Below are 20158 nucleotides of genomic sequence, written 5' to 3' on the forward strand. Positions count from 1 at the left end.
CAGGCCCATTTCTTCACTTGCTCTGTCCCCAACTTCAGCAGCTGGCCCCAGGTATGAAAGCATCCAGGATCCCTCACTCTCCCAGGAAGAACATATCCTTCTGGAGATTAATTCTCTTAGATTTCACAGATATTTGATGGTTTTAAAGAAATCTGTGATTTTGTTTGGTTTAACCAGTAATTTCTTGTTGTTTCAGCAGGAGGAAAGTTCTTTTATGTCCTCCTACGTCCTAACCTGAAGCATGCTCTGATTGATGAGTACTTTGACGACACAAAATCCTCTGTAAAGGTAAAAACATTAATTCCCTGGCATCAAAAGAGCTTCAGCACATAAAATATAAAATGTAATTTATCATACAGTATGAGTTCTGAGAAGACTACCTCCTCATGTCCAATATACATTCTCTTGTCTCTTAGAGAATTCTGTTTTATTGTTTTTCCTCTCTGGCCCTACATTGTTTTCTGTCAGGGATTGAATTGTGATCCCCAAAAATATGTGTCAGCTTGGCTGGGCCATGATTCCCAGTATTATGTGGTTGTCCTCCATTTTGTGATCTGATTATCCTCCATTTTGTGATGTGTTGTAAATCCTAGCCTCTACGCCTGTGGTTATAAAAGAAAGGTGGTTTCCAAAGAAAAGTGATCTAACAGAATGCGGAAATTATCAAACAATATCATTCATATCACACAAAAGTAAAATTTTGCTGAAGATCATTCAAAAACAGTGGCAGCAGTATATTGACAGGGAACTGCTAAAAATTCAAGCTACATTCAGAAGAGGACATGGAAAAAGGGCTATCATTGCTGATGTGAAATAGATCTTGGCTAAAAGCAGAAAATACCAGAAAGATGTTTACCTGTGTTTTACTGACTATGCAAAGGCATTTGACTGTGTGGATGATAACAAATTATGGGTAACATTGCGAAAAATGGGAATTCCAGGTCACTTCATTGTGCTCATGAGGAACCTGTACATAGACCAAGAGGCAGTCGTTAGAATAGAACAAGAGGATACCGTGTGGTTTAAAATCAGGAAAGGTGTGCGTCAGGGCTTTATCTTTTCATCATACTTATTCAATCCATATGCTGAGTAAATAATCTCAGAAGCCGGGCTATATGAAGAAGAACTTGGCATCAGGATTGGAGGAAGACTCATAAACAACCTGTGATATGCAGATGACACAACCTTGTTTGCTGAAAGTGAAGAGGACTTGAAGCACTTACTGATGAAGATCAAAGACTACAGTCTTCAGTATGGATTACTCATCAACATAAAGAAAACAAAAATCTTCACAACTGGACCAATAAACAACATCATGATAAACAGGGGAAAGACTGAAGTTGTCAAGGACTTCATTTTACCTGGATCCACAATCAACACCCACGGAAGCAGCAGTCAAGAAATCAAACAACATATTGCATTGGGCAAATCTGCTGCAAAAGACCTCTTAAAGTGTTAAAAAGCAAAGATGTCACTTTGAGGACTAAGGTGCGCCCAACCCAAGTCATGGTATTTTCAATCACCTCATATGCATGCAAAAGCTGGATAATGAATAAGGAAGACCAGAGAAGAATTGATGCCTTAGAATTACAGTGTTGGTGAAGAACGCTAAATATACAATGGACCGCCAAAAGAACAAACAAATCTGTCTTGAAACAAGTACAGCCAGAATGCTCCTTAGAAGCGAGGACGACGAGACTTCATCTTACGTACTTTGGACATGTTATTAGCAGTCCCTGGAGAAGGACATCACGCTTGGTAAAGTAGAGGGTCAGTGCAAGAGAGGAAGACCCTCAACAAGATGGACTGACACAGTGGCTGCAACAATGGGCTCAAACACAGCAACGATTGTGAGGATGGTGCAGGTCCAGGCAGTGTTTTGTTATGTTGTACCTAGGGTTGCTATGAGTTGGAAATGATGGGATGGCACCTAACAACAACATGCCTATGGTTATGGTCCCATTTGGCAATGAGCTGTCTGTTATGTTTATGAGGCAGGATTAGGTCACGTTAATGAGGATTAGGTTATGTTTGTTATGTTAATGAGGTAGGATTAGAGTAGGATGTATCTTGAGTCACAGCCCTTCATCACCCTACAAGAGATAAAAGCAGAAAGAAGCTAGCAGAGAGAGACCTCACTACTGCCAAGAAAGAAAAGCCAGGAGTGGAGCTTGTCCTTTGGATCCGCGTCCCAATGCTGAAAACCTCCTAGACCCAGGGGAAGATTGATGTCAAAACACATGGAGATCTCCAAGGAATGCCAGGCCCACAGATGTTGAAAGGAGACAAGGACTTTCCTCCAGAGCCAACAGAGAAAGCCTTCCCCTAGAGCAGGCACCCTGGATTCGGACTTTTAGCCTCCTAGACTGTAAGAGAATAAATTTCCGTTTGTTAAAGCCATCCACTTGTGGTATTTCTGTTGTAAGAAAACTAAATAATTAAGACATATTCCTACAAAGAAAACAAAAAGAAGAGGTCATTTCATGGCTCTAGTTTAGTAATAATAGTAGCAGCCACCACTTATTGGGTATTTACTATGTACCAAAGGAGCCCTGGTGGTGCAGTGGTTAAGCGCTCAGCTGCTAACTGGAAGGTCAGCAGTTCGAACCCACCAGCCAATCCACAGGAGAAATATGTGGCCGTCTGCTCCTGTAAAGATTACAGCCTTGGAAACCACATGGGGCAGTTCTACTCTGTCCTACAGGGTCACTATGAGTCAGAATTGACTCAGCAACAATGGGTTTGGTTTTTACTATGTACCAGACTCCATAGTAAGGGATTTATGGATAGTATTTCCCTTAACCCTCACAAAAACCCACTGAAGCACCACGATTATCATCCTCCTTTTCTAAACTGAAGAAACTGAGGTTTACAAAAATTGAACAACTTTGTTCAAAGTCATGGAAGGAGCAGAGATTCAAATACAGGTCCTATTGGTTCCATACCCAGGCTGTTAACCACCACATAATACCATCCCCAATTTAAACCCAATTGGGCATTGCTGTTTTCCTGGAAGTGTCAGAACACAAAAGGCAGGAGTAGGATGAGAAGATGAGCTGGTTTTCAGTAACTCCACCCCAGGTGATTCCACGGTTCTCCAGGAGGACTGTTCTATAGGTCAATAGCACAGCTCTGTGGGCTTTTTTTTTTTTTTTTTTTTTTTTTGGTTTCTCTCTCAAATTTACTCCTGCTCGTTTAATTCTTATCATTCCTGGTTTTGGCCCAAGGTTCAGCCCATACACATCCTCCTCCTCTCTGTACTCTGGCACCACAAACATTTTTTGGCCTGGCTTATGGACAGTTCCTCTGCTCCTCTGCCTCTATTCAAAATATAACTACAAAGAAAAAATGTATTAGGGACTTATAATCTCTCCTTGTAAATTCTCTGTCATCTGGGCTGCTTTCCTAACCTCCTTAGATTCCCTAGATCTTTCAGGGACTGAAAGGTTAGGGTCACTGCAGTGGTGGCTAGAGGTGTAGCATCCTGAGTCACTCTCCAACCCTCTCATTGCTCACCTTTTTTGGTGGCTAAGGAACTCAGTCTGAGAGCCAAGTTAAATAAATTCCACTCTGGAGGTCATAGTATCGGTCAATGGAGGAGTTTCACTTAAAAACACAACTTCCCAGTTTAAGAAGCTTTAGGGGAAAGCCTGGTTTTAACTTTAAATATCAGTGCCTCTCACTGCTAGCACCCAGATCTCAGTTCCTAAATACCACTTCCCACTAACAGGAACCAAGATTCCTCGGAGAAATGGCTGATTCCAGAAGAGGGGCATAGAAAGTCAAGGTGAACTTGAACTATGTTGGGCAGTCAGAAAGCAAGGAAGTGCACAAAGACTGATGGGGTGGAGCTGGCTAAAGGCTCTCGCTGGCCAAGTCTGGGACAATTTGAGGATCCAAAAGAAAAATAAATGAGGATAGATTAGGAAACATGGAAAAAATCAAAATTCTTCTTTAATGTAGAGAAAGAGAGAGAAGAAAGTCAGAAATGGGAAATGATAATAATTGGTGAATCTAGGTAAAGAGTATAGGAATGTACTATTCTTTCCATTCTCTGTAGATTTGAAGTTTTTTTCTTTAATTAAAAGTCAGGGAAAAGAAGACAGAATCAGCTCCTTCCCCTTGCCTGGATATTCTGGGATTACTTAGCCTGGCAAATCTTTTCCTATGCAGGAAGGTATGAATGAGTCCTCTCCTGGGCTCGATGGCCTCAGACCCATCTCTGATTCTTCTGGTTAACACAAGCTGCCAATGGTTATGAATGAATCAATCACATAATGGATGTTAAGACTGTCAGGAGTTAGGTCAATACTGATAATCACAAACATTGTCAAGGACAGTAAGCAAATGGAAGTGCTACTGAGACTGCTCGGTGCTGAATGCGCTACAACGCGAATAAAAAGCATTTCTGAATCTTTCTGGCATTTGCCTATCACTCCTCCTTCATTCTCGGGCTCTCAGGAAAAAATGCCAGGGCTCCACAGATGGTACCCAGTAGTGAGCCCTTCTCCTTCAGGATAAAAGGATCATTTGGGCGCCATCTACTGGGTAAGTGCTTGCACTGACATGGGGTTCCCGCATCATGCTCCAACCATGATCAGTTGCCCAAGTGTTAGCTCCCGCTTAACACAGGCAGTAGAACACTGCCCGGCACAGAGCAGGCATTCAACAAATAGTGAAAGGAATTTCTCTTTCTTATGACTTCCCTTCACATTTATTTAGTGTCACTATGAGGTGTAGGTGATATCCTAATAACATCCTATTGATGTCTTCTTAGGGTCCGGCTCTAATTCCATAAATGGAATGCAAACTCCTTGAGGGCTCATTGTGTGCCTTGTGACCACCCAGTGGTCTGCCCATAGGAAATGCTCCATAAATGCTTGTGGCTGTGATAATATGCACTATGTGGAATGAGACTTTTAAAACAAGCATAGCTGAACTGAACACGCATGACTGAACCAAATGGGACTCAGATAGGAATCTGACCATTATTCCCTGTTTATTTCATAGCATTGACTACATTCCAATTTTTTAGACTCTCCCTTCCAAACTGCAAGCTCCAAGATGTATGTCCAGCACCTACCAGTGTCCAGTACCTACAAGCATCCATTCGAGAAGTAGTTTTTGAATGGATAGGTGGATTAATGAATGAGGGAGTGAGCTCTCTGGCCTCCTTGCCTAGTGTCAGTACGGGTTGCCCTCAACCAGTCCTGCTGTCCTTGAAAAAACCTTGGTCCTACACATGGCCACCATGACTAGTCTAACCAATTAGACTAATGTTTATTACCACACTGTCACCAGCCACTTTTGAAAGCTTCAACTTAGAAATCCTATTCTCTGACACAAAACCTATTTCATTATGTATTCCATGACTTTATTACCACTAAGTCTGATTGCCCACCTCATTGAGACTTCCAAGTTCTGTTCTCTCTACCAGGTTCTTTCTGACTTCCCATCCTTCCCAACCTGGGTCTCTGGGCCAACTCTTGTATCAACTAAATAACTGGTTGTATCCACTCTGTTGCCACACTGCTGGAGAGCACTGCCCAACTGTCCTGACATACTGATTGCATCACGACATATGAGTTCCAGATTCTACTGGTCCCTGGTCTTGTTTGGACAAATGCTTTAACTTATCACTAGTGGGTGCCTTTTCTTGTTCACCACATGGCTGTCCCAAACCTTTCGTACTGTCAAGTCCCAGCCTCTCTCTCGTTCCTGCTCTGAGCAGAGATTTCACTTCCCACTTTTCAGAGAAAATGGAGGCTATTTGTAGCAACTCACCAGTGGAAGGTAGGGTTGGACTGTGGTTAAGAACAAGGGCTCTGGAGTCACACAGGCTTGGGTTTCCCTGAGGTTCATCCTTTCTATGTGTGTGCTGTTGGGTAACTTACTTCATGTCTCTGAGCCTCAATTTCATCATCTATAAAATGTTAGCAAGGATGGCACCGACCTGATAGAGTGGTTCTACAGACTTAAGAAGACACTGCATGTGAAGTGCTTAGCACAGTTCCTGTTGTATAATAGCTCTTAAGATTCCTCATCCCTGCTTCAGCATGTCCTCAAGTCCTGTCAGTTTTAAGTTTTTTTAAGTTTCTCTCTCATGAAGCCCCTCCTCTTGATCCCCTGAGCCACTGAAATAAAACTCCTAACTGATACCTTTGGATATGGTCCTTACTCTACTCCTATGTATCCCCCATACGCTGCTAGAATTATCTGTCAAATGTCACTCTTCTGATTAAACTTCAATGCACACCCCACCCCGTCACCCTCAGAACCAAGCCCAAAATCTGAATCCTGGCACTCAATGCCTTCCACAGTCTGATCCTGCTTACCTATCGAGTCTCACCTCTTACCACTCCTCAATACTGCCACTTCGCTCTAGTTACACCTGATGCCACATACTTCCCTGAACACACCTTGCCTTTTCACATCGTGACCATTCTGCTCCCTCTGCCTGGACTATCTTCCTTGGAGCCCTGGTGGTGCAGTGGTTAAGAGCTACAGCTGCTAACCAAAAGGTCGGCAGTTCAAATCTACCAGCCGCTCCTTGGAAACCTTATGGGGCAGTTATACTTTGTCCTAGATGGTCGCTATGAGTCAGAATTGACTTGATGGCAATGGGTGTAGTTTGGGGTTTGGGCAAAGGCACAGCTCACCTCCTCCCTAAAACCCTCGCTACTCCTGACTCCCTGTAATCGTTTTCTTACCTGTGTCCTCTCAGAGCACTTAGTCCATACCCTAGTTCACACACAACTCTTCTTCAGCTTCCACTGCACTTAGAATAACATCAAAACTCTTTTACCTAATTTATCTACCTACAAGGCCATTTGACCCCAACCTACCACTCCAACACCATCACATACCCCTTCGCGTTCACTCCCACAGCGAAAGAGCAACGTTCCATATGATCCAAAGCAGTGGACAAGTACAGTATCTTACATATTCCAAAGGTCAGTGTAAAACCTAATGCTGTACATTACAACTCTAATTAATATTCAATAACTAATATCAAAAGTAGTTTTATTTATGGACCACTTGCCAGCTTGCCAGTTGAAGAGCATACAGAATAATAATGATGATTATTATTTACTGCATTAGTTGGAGCTCTTTTTATGTGCCAGGTAGAGTGCTAAGCACTTCACATACATTATCTCATTTAATCCTCAAAACAAAATAATAACATTAGTATCAGTCCCATTTTAGAGAAGAGGACGTTGAAATTAGCAAGGTTAAATGATTCGGCCAAGGGTACATTGCTGTTGTAGTTAGGTGCTGTCGAGTCGCTTTCCGCTCATAGGGACCCTAAGTACAACAGAAAGAAACACTACCCAGTCCTGTGCCATCCTCATTGTTGCAGCCACTGTGTCAGTCCATCTCGTTGAAGGTCTTCCTCTTTTTTTGCCGACCCTCTGCTTTACCAAGCATGATGTCCTTCTCCAGGGACTGGTCCCTCCTGATAACGTGTCCAAAGTGAGACATAGTCTCGCCATCCTTGTTTCTAAGGAGCATTCTGGCTGTATTTCTTCCAAAACAGATTTGTTCGTTCTTGCTAGTGACTGGCAAAACGAGTATTTACACTCAGGTCTGTGTCATTCCAGAGCTTGTGCTCTTGATTATTGTGCTGTGTCTCCAGAGAACGCTACCAAAGGAAGACCAGATTTAAATCGTGCAGCTAATCTATCTGGGAGATAATCTACTAAGTATTAAATTTCCAAGAAACCACATAAAATGGCTTTGAAGTTTAAAGTTTGAAATCGAGACTAGCATTTTTTTAATTATCTGTGTTCTGGATAATTTAACTTCTGGATTTACTCAAGGCCCAACAAACCCCTTCTCCTCCAGGCATAGCTGAGTTGCCCAGCTGCAGACCACACACCTCATCCTTTACTGTAGCCTCTTGAAACTCATGGCATTTTGCTACACATTGTATCAGACAAAAAAATGCTGATAACACTCCATCCTCCATCTCTGTAAACTGGGAGAAATATCATTCAGAAGAGTAAAATTGTTCAGACTGTAAGACTATCCTGTCTGCTTCTGATTCAAATAGGGAGCATGTAAAATAGGTTTAATGAAATAATAGCAGTTTGTACATTGACTGCTTTGGGATACAGACTCTTAAAGCGATCTTCATCAACCAGGAGCACTGCAGAAGAAAATCTTAAACTGAGTGAGGGGTTAGCTTTCCATCCTATTTTCAAGGAATTATTGAATCTCAGAGGAGACCCTTTCAATAAAGCATAAGTAATTCTTTGAAACCAAGTAGATCCCAGAAGGAATGCCTTTCCTCGGACAAGTGGCATGCTGGCAATTTGCTGTGGGTTGCAGGAATTTAACTCAGAATTCACTAAGCTCACCAACAGAATTTCACATTGAAAATACACTACAGCTTAACATTTTTGAAGCCTTATTCACTCTCTGCTGGCTAATACTACCACACAACTGTTTCTGGCATGACATAAGGCATGCTGTGTGCAGAATGCCTTGGCTTCATTTAGGAGAAAAGGAGATTTAAAAGCAGAAAAAATCTTCCTGTGACCAACAATTCCAAAACAGATGCCCACAATCCACACCCAGCAGATGGAAATATGCCTTTGTTTTTTATAATCTTTAGACCTAGAAAGCCCTCCTCTGGCCACAAGCTTTCCAGAACTCAGATTCCAGCGAGATAAACCTTAGTCTTTTGCAAGCCGAGCCTTTAAAACAGCATGCACAAGAGGTAGAGCTATTTCAGGGTCTACTTACGCATGCAGTCTCCTCCATACCAGCCCGCTCTGCATTCTGCACAGTAGATCCCCTTCACGTAGAAGTCGTCCAGAGTGCCCCCCCACGAGCCGTTTCGGCAGGTCTTGCAGTTTTCAAAGATGGTGCAACCTGAAACATTTGCAAGAAGTGGGCTGTTAGAATACACACTTACAGGTTCTGATTGACTGTATGATAAAGCGTGTCAAATTCCAGTACATCATGTGGCCCACAAATGGGTCACAGTAGGTCACTATGCCGTCCAAAGGCCATCCTTACTCACATGACAATTCCCCCTCTTTAACTTCCTATCCACTGTGCCACTGAGGAGGCAAGTCAACTCAGAATCTGCCCTCAAAGGCCCTGCTAACTCTCTTTCTTGGCACAATCACCATAAAGACCCCTAGGTGCAAAAAGGAGCCTGATGATTAAGATGAATAACGCTATATTAAAATGACACTAGGAAGCTCACAGAATTAGCAGAAGAGCCGAAAGATCAAGTTCAGAGCTACACAGTCTGGAACACACAAAGCCACATAGCAAAATTGGTCCAGTGAGGGCATCATTGCTGCTGTCACCAAGCACCAGATACTTCTGGAAGTCAGCATCCACACTCCTTCCACCATCCTCCCAGACCTTGATCCCGTTTTAACCACTGTCACCACCAGAGAGAAAACCGCCATCTATCATAATGATATAAATATGAACTAAAACTATACTGAGTTACCATTCCTCGCCGATGAGACTGACCAAAATCCAAAATGTTGACACATATTCTGTCATAGGGCTTTGGGAAAACAAGTACTGCTGGTGTGAATGCAAAATGTATGGGAAAGAATGTGACAATGGCTGGCAAAATTACATATGCCTCTCCCTTTGACCCAGGAATCTCTCTTGTAGAAATCTACCCTAAAGATACACTGCAAAAATACTAAATGACATATACTGAAGGTTATTCACTGTCGTATTCACTATAGTATTGCTTAAAATAGCAAAAGGCTGGAAACAACCCAAATGTTCATCAACCATGGTAATCCACATGATGGAGTTTATGCAACTGTGAAAAGAAATGAAGACAACAGCTATATACTGACATAGAATGATCTCAAGCATATATTGTTAATAGCAAAAAGCAAGGTGGTTAATAGTGTTTATGGTATGCTATCTTTTGTGTAAAAAGGGGGAAGAAATATGAATATGTACCTTTGCTTACATTTTGAAATACAGAAGACAGAACCAATAAACCTATGTGGTATAGTATGTGGCATAATACCACTGAGAAAGAAATTACATCAAGTGACTTTAAAACATAGTATTTTGACTGTACATACCTAGTGTGATATATACTAAGGTCAAAAATAACCACAAAAAAATTGTAACTTTCTTCAGTGGTCTTATTGTTAGTACTAACAGTGGTATTGTTATTTTGCACAATTATATTATGGTATAATATAATACTATAGAATAAAGCAAATAAGTGATTAGGTTATTATTAAGAAACGGGATTTTCAGCATGAGATAAATGAAATACAAATATCAAATCAAAGAAGTAAATAATCTTGTAATAGTACATTTGAACTTGACTATCAGCATGAACTTATTACTTTATTTTTTAAAAAATACATATATCATAGTCACACTCACTAAAACAAAAAACAAAAAAGTTAGTAACAATGACAGTCCAATAGCCAGGAACATGCCTAGTGCCCAGATTGTGGTTCAAGCCAAGGTTCCTTGGAGAAATGGCTGATTCCAGATCTGGGGCAGGAAATGTACAAGAAGAGTCCGAAATGTCTTGTCATGTGAGAAATCAAGGAAGCGTAAATAGACTAGAGTGATCACATCACAATGACATAGAAGCTGTTCTAAGATGGGACAATGTATGTATTAAAATGAATAATGGCTGCAGTGAATTAAAGCACATAAATAAAAACTCAAGAGTTCATAATGGCACACACACAAAAATGTCTTTGATCACCACTGGTGGTTCCTGGGGCATCAACTCACTATTCTGAAAATTAGTTTTAAAAAAAGCCTTTAGCCTGCATTTCTTAACCAAACGGTTGACGTGGGACAGTTCTTCACTACTTAGATCCATTGACCATTGCTGGCATCACTCAATGGGGGGACCAAAGATGTTATGTGCCTCTTGGGTAATGCAATAGGAAGCACCCAGCACCATCGATGACGTTATCTTACTTATCAAGTAGACCCCATGTCATCTCATAAAACCAAAGCCCCACACTCATCCCAACTATAACCATTAGGCTCTTGAAAATAATTAAAAATCATTTAAAGATTTCCATACCACAGCAAAGGATCCCTAGTCGATAGCCCCTGGATTAGCTCTCAACATTTCCTGGGAAAGTTACTCAATTGTTTCTCTACCAACCACATTCACCCATTAGGGAATTTGGGCTGTGGGTTTCTTTTCTAAAATTAAAATGTGTGTTTTAAAGCTCAGCGTTATTTTCTTCCAAGAAGAGAGATGGCTTGAGGTGTCACTTGTATACTTGAGCTCCGTTTTCTTTCCTTGTCTATAGCTTTCCATGAAAGAAAGAAGGTTTCTGGCAGTAATGTGTTTTTAAAAAAGGAGGGGAAATCAGAAGAAATGAGAAAAATTCCCAAAGTAAACTTGTGACATCCATTGAGCCTAATGAAAGTGTATTTCAAAATCTTTCTGTCCTCCTTTTGACCCGGCCTAGAAAAGATAAGACTCCCCTGGGAAAGTCAGAAGCGTCAGGCAGAAAATGCGAAGGCATCAGGAAATTTAATGAGTCGCTAATTACATTGGAAGAATCTTCTTTAACACAAGGATCAGTGTCCACACTAGCCTCCACCCAAACAGGCACTTCAAAGAGGTTATCAAATCTGCAATTGTTAAAAAGAGCAATCATTATCCTCTCTATAGCAATGGCTGGTGGAGGCGGGATTCAAACCCATGTAACGGCAAAGGAAAGGGCAAGCTAACCTGGGGAGACCTCATCTCATCCAAAGACACTCTCATATTACTGGGACCACCTCCCAAATGTCCAACCCAGAAACTGGAGCATCGTCCTTGCCTCCTGCTCTTCCCTTCCCTTTCCTTCTACATCCAACCAATCCCAAAGTGTTGGCCATTTTTCTCACTTTAATACTCCCAAATCCTTCTACCTCTCTCTGTCTTCATTAAGGTCCCCATCATTCCTCTCCTGCCTCTAGTCTTACCTCTCCTCCAATCCTTTCTCCATACTGCAGCTAAAGAGGAAATCTGCTTTTATCTTTTTACTAAATATCTTCAATTTTATTAAAATAACTTCAGGATACAGCCCAATCTTCATAGTATAAGTTACAAAACGCTTCAGGATCTGGCCCCTATTGTCTTCTTCAGATGGCTCTCTGTTAATTCCTTCTGTCTATCCCTCTGTCTGCCTGTCTCTCTCTCTCTCCATGTCTCTCATCACATACACACACACACACACACACACACACACAAATTTCTCAGCCAGTCTGAGCTACTTGCAATTCTCTAAACTCCATGCTTTCTCTTGCCACAGGGCCTTGGCACATGCTATCTCCTCTGGCTTGACTTTTCTACTAGATCTCCTTCACCCCTTACAGTTTGCTGTCCCTATCTTCAGCACACACATCATCTCCTGTAATAAGTGTCTCCTGACTTTCCCTCCACTTACTTTCATCCCCATCCATGCTCCCACCATACCCTGTGCCTCTCTTAGTAATTACCATGCTGTATCATAGCTGCCTGTTCACTTCTCCATCTCCCCCACCAGGCTGTAAGTGCTGGGAGTGCAGGGAATGCATCTTTTTTATCACTGTATTCCCAGTACCTGAAGTGGTTCATAGCAACTGTTCCATCTATGTTTGTCAAATGAATGAGTGGATAAATACAGCTTTACAAGTTTAACACTGAAAAGAGTACTAAGGCCTCAAATTCCTTTGCCTGTAGTTAGAATGAGTTAAACTGTGTCACTTTTAATAATCATGGCCCCATAGCCCCCTGATGGCTGCCTGCCAGAATTCAGGCGTTTAGCCACCTGAGCTCAGCCTGTGTTCCCCTTCATTAACTCAGACGACGTGAGGGCAACCTGAGGTCTCCCATTTCACACTCACCTGGGTGAATCAGGCAGGAGTCACACTCATTCTCCTCGTTCCGGCAGCAGGGGATGGTGTACCCCACGACTTCCTTTTTCCCGGGGCAGACACACTCAATCTGATCGTATTCACAACACTCACGACACATGATGTTCCATTCAGCCCCGGGGCAGGCCTCATTAATGACCGTGTACTCTGAAATGGAAACCCAGCAGGTGAGGACCTAGGTCCCAACAGAAGTGGTGAGACCTATATGTCACAGGTACTATCCTGCTAAGAAGCAACTTTGGGTTACTACAAATGTGTTGTTTTGCCTGAATAATAGAGAAAAATCCATATTTCTTCTTCCTAAACCAGACCTCCAAAGTCGGGTGGGCCTACCTCCAAAGGGCGCTCAAAACCATCCTTTCCAATACAGGTAGAACAAGCTAGAATTGCTATTCAATTTCATTTTTTAACCTTAAAAACAAGGAAAGAAATCATTCTTTACTAATACGTAATCTTAGTGGATTGACAATAGAACAATTAAATAATTTATAATCAAGTATACATCTCTTAGGGGTCTGAACTGGGTTGAATAGTGCCCTTCCAAAATTCATGTCCACCTGGAACCTCGGAATGTGTTCGTATTTGGAAACAGGGTCTTTGCAGATGTACTTAGTTAAGATGAGGTCATACTGGATTGGGTAGCCCCTAAATCCAACTGACCGGTGTCCTTAAAAGGAGAGGAGAGACATACCCAGAGACAGAACACCACGTGACGACAGAGGTAGAGATTAGAACGATGCTGCTATAAACCAAGGGACACCAAGGAGTGCCAGCAACCACCAGAAGCTAGAAAGAGGCATGGAAAGATTCTTCTCTAGAGCCTTCAGAGAGACCATGGCCCTGCAACACCATGATTTTGGACTTCTAGCCTCCAGAACTGTGAGAAAATAAGTTTCTGTTGTTTTAAACCACTCAGTGTGGGGTACTTTGTTACAGCAGCCCTAGGAAGCTAATACAGAACCCATGCTCATTTCTGTTTTTGTCAGGGTTCATCAGGTCACTGCTTACAGCTACACAGGTTGTGCACTGCACAGCTCTGGGGAGGGGACACTCAACTGCATAATTGTACATTGCAGTCTAGGCATGTGGGCCAGGCAAAAAGTTGGGAGACCACTCTCTACCCTAGGCCATTCAAGTGCGAGGCTAATTGCTAAGTAGAAACTATATCATTTCCTCCAAACTTCGCTCCTCGATTTTACAGCATGCCTTTCTTGTGGTATCTTCAAAGATAAAACCAAGAGAAAAGACAAATGTACCTTAATTAGTATGATTGGGAGAATTTCAATGTTTTACCAGAGAACTCATTAGCAGAGCTTCATTCAGTCCTCAGATACAACCAAGAGTTCTTTGCCGTGAGAAAAAAAAGTACCCCTTTCTGGGTAGGATTTTTTTCTTTTCCTTTTATTTTTTAAATATAGCTTAAGTTAATGAAAAAGAAAAACCATTCTGGCAAAATCTATAAGAGCAATTAGTCTGAGGCTTCACACAGGAACCTAGGCTAAGAAACAGACCTTCTGGCCTTGATTGGTTCTTCTTTGTTCCCATTCTTCATTTCTAAAAATTTTGCACAAAGGCAACAATTGAGATAGAACAGGTCAGATATTTGAGGAAGACCACTAACTGGAGGTCCCAATGAAGCCTTCCCCAGAAACCCTGGACAGGGATCCCCAACATGGTTTGTAGGCCCACATAAGTCTACTCTAGCATTCATGGTGGCTTCTAAAGTCTTAAATTTCATAGTTTAATTTGATATTTTCCTCACCAAATTTAGAGGTCTGACATAGGGTTAACCAGTTGCTATCAAGTCGATTCCAACTCAGAGATCCTACGTATGTCAGAGTAGTACTATGCTCCACAGGGTTTGATTTTTCAGAAGTAGGTCACCAAGACTTTCTTCCGAGATACCTCTGGGTGGGCTCAAATCTCCAACCCTTCAGTTAGCAGCCAAGCATGTTAACCATTTGCACAAACCAAGGACACAGGGTTGACCACTATTAATTCGCCAAGTGAAGACATTTAAAGAAACTATTGCCAGCTACTCTCAGTCTCAGGGCATAAGAACATTCTAACCCATTGAACCCATTGCCATCGAGTTGATTCCAACTCACTGAGGCCCCATAGGACAGAGTAGAACTGCCCCCACAGGGTTTCCAAGGCTGTAAATCTTTATGGAAGTAGACTGTCACATGTTTCTCCCACAGAGCAGCTGGTGGGTTTGAACTGCTGACCTTCCAATTTGTAGCCTAGCACTTTAACCACTGCACCACCAGGGCTCCTTCAAGAACTTTCTAGTATTACAGAAAGGAGCCACTTGCACAATAAGGGACAGTTCCTTAAGTTGAATAGATTTTGTTTTATGAAAAATTTGTTTTTTTCTCATTTTTTCACAAACATTGGTGGACAAGCAAGATCCTCCAAAGGGCATGTGGGTACCATTGGCACAGTTCACGTGATACTGTCACTGAGGTTGTGTCTCCCACTACTCTGTGAGCCCCTCACGTGCAAACACTAGGACTGACTTAGCTGAGCTTCCCAGCATTTCTGATGTTGCCTGAACAGTGTTCTGTTTTCATTTACTGGCTTATTGTTTGTCTCCTTTACACCACCATAAACTAGTAGGAACCACATCTAACTTGTTCACAGTTCCTAGGACAGGATCTGGCGTACATGAAGTACTTGATAAATGTTTGTTGAATGAATGCAGCCTTAACTCTATAGCTACTCTCCCTTCACTAGTCAAACATCTCCATCCAGTGGGTCCAGTGTAGAGGCCAAGCTAGGAAAGCTGGCTTCGGCCCATAATTTGCTGAGGTCAGAGCCCATTCCCTCCCTCAGTGAAGTTTCTGGGACTGTTGGTCCAGATTACCTGCCTTGGGCCTATATGCTCAGGTCCAGCCCCTGCCTCACCCAGCCCCATGTTCTCTCTCAGTCGCTGAACAGCAGAAATGTCTATGGCGTGCGGTACTCATGTCTCACCCCCTCCCTTTACTCACCCTAAGCCAAGTACTACATCCTTGTAGACTTTCTGAGACATTATAAACACTAGTAACTCCTGGGGGGTACTGACAAGGTAAAACTCATTTGCAGCTTTTATAAGACTTTGTACTTAATCAATGAATGAATGATTAGATCCTCAGAACTTTTACACAAATTGACTGGAGGCAGGGGAAGGCAGTTGTAAATATTGTTATTAGGTGCTGTTGAGCTGATTTCGACTCATAGTGAGCCCATGTGACAGAGTAGAACTGCCCCATACGGTTTTCTAGGCTGTAATCTTTACAGGGAGCCCTAGTGGCGCAGTGGTTAAGAGCTTGGCTGCTTACCAAAAGGTTGGTAACATGCTTCCACCAGCTGCTCCTTGGGAGCCCTATGGGGCAGTTCATATCTGTCCTATAGGGTCACTATGAGTCAGAATCGACTCGATGACAACGCGTTTGGTTTGGGTTTTAATCTTTACAGGAACAGTTCACCAGGTCTTTCCCTTGTGGAGTGGCTAAGCGGGTTCAAACCACCAACTTCTCGGTTAGCAGCTGAGCACTTAACAGTTGCACCACCAGGACTCCTTAAGACTTTGTACTTAAATGTGGAAGGTCAAGTAAGGTTTGCTTGAATCCAGTAGCTGGCAAAACTGAGAACAGTCCCAGGCTGTTTCCCTCTAAGCAGCAAACTTGTTCACCTCCTGCCCAGTCCTGGAATTCTATAGGCCACCCTTTTACCCAGAAATTACCAAAACCAAAAACTCGTTGCAGTCAAGTAGATTCCAACTCATAGCAACCCTATAGGACAGAGCAGAAGTGCCCCACCGGGATTCCTAGGCTGTAATCTTTATGGAAGCAGACTGCGCCATCTTTCTCCCGCGGAGCAGCTGGTGAGTTCAAATCATCGACCTTTTGGTTAGCAGCCAAGCGCTTAACCACTGCACCACCAGGGCTCCTTACCCAGGAATTAATTCCCTGAAACATTTTCTTTGGCATTTCTCTTTGTGTCAATAGGCAAACCCCACTCTGCCCTACTTAGCCCATTATATTAATTTTCTAGGTAGGTACAGAGGTGTGTTCACTATATCATAGGCAACAGCAAAGCATCATCCCAGCTGACGAAAATGATCCAGAGAAGTCCATTCACATTCTGTCTGCCAAGCCAGAAAGCCAGCTCCTTTTCAAGGACTCTGTGTCTGGTAGACAGAACAATGGTCCCCCAAAGATGTCTATCTCCTAATCCCCAGAAACTGTGAACATGTTACCTTACAGGGCAAAAAGGATTTTTCAGCTGTGACTACCATAAGGATCTTGCAACGGGAAGATGATCCTGGATTATTCAGGTGGGCCCATTGTATCACAAGGGTCCACATAAGATGGAGGCAGAAGGGTCAGAGTCAGAAAAGGAGATGTGACAATAGAAGCAGAGGTTGGAGTGATACAGTTTAAAGATGGAGGAAGGGGCCACAAGTCAAGGACTGCAAAAGCCTGTAGAAGCTGGGAACAGCAAGGAAATGGATTCTCCCCTTGAGCATCCAGAAAGAACACGACCTTGCTGACACCTTGATTTCAGCCTCATAAGACTCATTTTGTAAGACTACTCTGTCTTGGAAGAAGCACAGCCAGAATGCTTTTTAGAGGCAAGGATGGTGAGACTTTGTCTCACTTACTTTAGACATGTTATCAAAAGGGATCAATCGCTGGGGAAGGACATTATGTTTGGTAAAGTAGAGGGTCAGTGAAAAGAGGAAGACCCTCAACAAGACGGACTGACACAGTGGCTGCAACAATAGGCTCAAACAAAGCAACGATTGAGAGGGTGGTGTAGGACAGGGTAATGTTTCATTGTTATATACAAGGTTATTATGAGTTGGAACCAACTCAATGGCACCTAACAACAAGACTCATTTCAAACTTCTGACCTCCAGAACTGTAGGATAACAAATGTGTTCTGTTTTAAGCCACTGAATTTGTGGTAATTTGTTACAGCAGCGATAGGAAACTAACACACTATCTTCTCAATAGAAAGGTTAACCCACAGCAAATCATTTAACTACTCTCTGCCTCAGTTTTCCCACCAAGAACCCTGCCAAGAGTGTGAGTGAATTAATGCATTCTTTCATTCCATAAGTATTTGCTGAGTGCCAGCTACGCCCCAGGCAGGAGGCTGGGTGCTAGGATACAGCGGACAGAAAAATGGACACCATCTCTGCCCTTACAGAGCTCACAGCTTAGAAGAGAAGCAGACATTGATCAAAGGACCAACCACACAAATATAAAATCACAAGCAATGATAAGGAAAATTTAGAACGCCATGAGGATGAATGAATGGCCATGAAGGAACATTAGCACTGAATCTACAGACGTTACAGGGTTAGCCAACCAGCTACCATCAAGTAGATTCCAACTCATGGAGACCCCCATACGTGTCAGAGTATAAATATGCCCCATAGGGTTTTCAATGGCTGATTTTTTTGAAGTAGATCACCAGGCCTTTCTTCCGAGGTGCCTCTGGGTGGACTCCAACCTTTCGTTTAGCAGCCGAGCTCATTAACCATTTGCACCACCTGGAGACTCCTCACGGGGTTAAAACCAAAAACCCACCACCGTGGAGTCGATTCCGACTCATAGCAACCCTGTAGGACAGAGTAGAACTGCCTCCATAGGGTTTCCAAGGCTGCGATCTTTACAGAAGCAGACTGCCACAGCTTTTTCCTGTGGAGCGGGCTAACCTTTCAGTTAGCAGCCAAGTGCTTTCACCATTGTACCACCAGGGTTCCCCTCACAGGGTTAAAAAATAAAACCAAATCTGTTGCCTTCGAGTGGATTCTGACTCATAGCGACCCTAGGAAAGTTTAAATAAAATCACAGAAAGTACTTGGCAAAGATAAGCCCGCTCGCCAGGAATACAGAAGTGATGGGTGGAGGCGATGGTTTTCATGGTTTCATGACTTGGCCCCTGTCGGTTTGGTCTGCCAAGTTCACCATCCCTCTTTCTCCCCCAGCTTGAGCAGAGACAGGGAAGTGCCCTCAAAATATAAATGTAAGAAACAGATAACTGAAATATGCTGATGAGAAATAACTTAAACTTCACCAGCAGAAGAGACTAAAAACATAATAAGCAGACAAGAGCAATCTCCTGGATTTTACCCCACTCCATTCATTGGAAATACATTTGGGGAAAGGGCAGCATGGTCATTTGGCTTCAGCTGTACAAATTTCAGGGAATTTCAATACGGCACTAAGGGCTAGTTTCAGAAACTGGGATTAGAGAAACATCAACAGCAATACAAAGTTCTGAATGTTTGCATATGTGTGTGCTAAGGCACTTTAGCATTTCATTAGCTAAAGTACTTTTATATTCTTCATGTAATTTAATCTTGAAAATGACTCAGTGAGGTAGGTAATACTTTTCTTTTTTTTTTTTTTTAGGTTAAAATCATCTAGTCTGACCCCTTCACTTTACCAGTGAGGAAAGGGCTTGGGAGGGAAGAGTTGGTACTGTCTGCCAAAGCAAAGAGAAATGCCAAAGAAGTTTTTTTAGGGAATTAATTCGGGGGGGTGGGGAGGAGTCCACAGAATTCCAGGGCTGGGCAGGAGGTGAACAAGCTGGACAATTCCAGCTTTGCCAGCTTCTGGACACTTTACTTTGTCTCTCGTGTTTAAAAACATTTTATAAAAGCAACAGATGAGTTTTATCTTGTCAGTGGTCCCCAGGAAATAAAGTGAGGAAATAAAGCCCAAAGAATCCATGCAGCATCACCTTGAGGTAAACTGAGGCACAGAGAGGTCAAGCGCATGCCTATGCTCTCATAAGCAAAATCGAGCTGACAGAGTTCTGGGTGCCACAAACTTTGTACATCACTAACTCTTCCATTGGATTTTTTCTTTAATAAAACAGTACACTTTATCTATTTTTAAAAAAGTTTTTTTAAATTTTGTGAAAGCTCTGGAAAAGAAAATTAAAAAGCATTTGGAAATATCCTCAACATTTTGGTGTGCATTCTTCAAGTCCTTTCTTTCAATGTTCATATATACCCACGTGTAGGTACTGATGGAGTTGCATCATCTAGGGATGCTAAGAGAAAGTTGGAGGTTCGAGTCCACCCAGAGGTGCCTTGGAAGAAACACCTGCAGATCTACTTCCAAAAAATCAGCCATTGAAAACCCTATGGAGCACAGTTCTATTCTGACACACATGGGGTCATCATGAGTCAGAATCGACTTGACAGCAACTAGAACAGGAATATAGGTAAGTATTGATATGTCTATACACAGGGTTTTCTTGCCTCTCA

General features: G+C 42.5%; 1 protein-coding gene across 3 annotated transcripts in view; it reads right to left on the reverse strand.

Moving 5' to 3' along the window:
• PAMR1 (peptidase domain containing associated with muscle regeneration 1) overlaps positions 1-20158 on the reverse strand; it is a 78214-nt gene that overhangs the window by 42658 nt on the left and 15398 nt on the right. For all 3 annotated transcript variants that reach the window (XM_012557236.1, XM_004369798.1, XM_012557234.1), the window contains exons 2-3: positions 12856-13032; positions 8749-8877 (exon numbers count right to left, since the gene is read on the reverse strand). In XM_012557236.1, coding sequence (XP_012412690.1) covers positions 8749-8877; positions 12856-13032 — 306 coding nt within the window. The remainder of the gene's footprint in view (positions 1-8748; positions 8878-12855; positions 13033-20158) is intronic.

This window comes from Trichechus manatus, unplaced genomic scaffold (assembly GCF_000243295.1).
Source record: "Trichechus manatus latirostris isolate Lorelei unplaced genomic scaffold, TriManLat1.0 scaffold00006, whole genome shotgun sequence".
Taxonomy (NCBI): domain Eukaryota; kingdom Metazoa; phylum Chordata; class Mammalia; order Sirenia; family Trichechidae; genus Trichechus; species Trichechus manatus.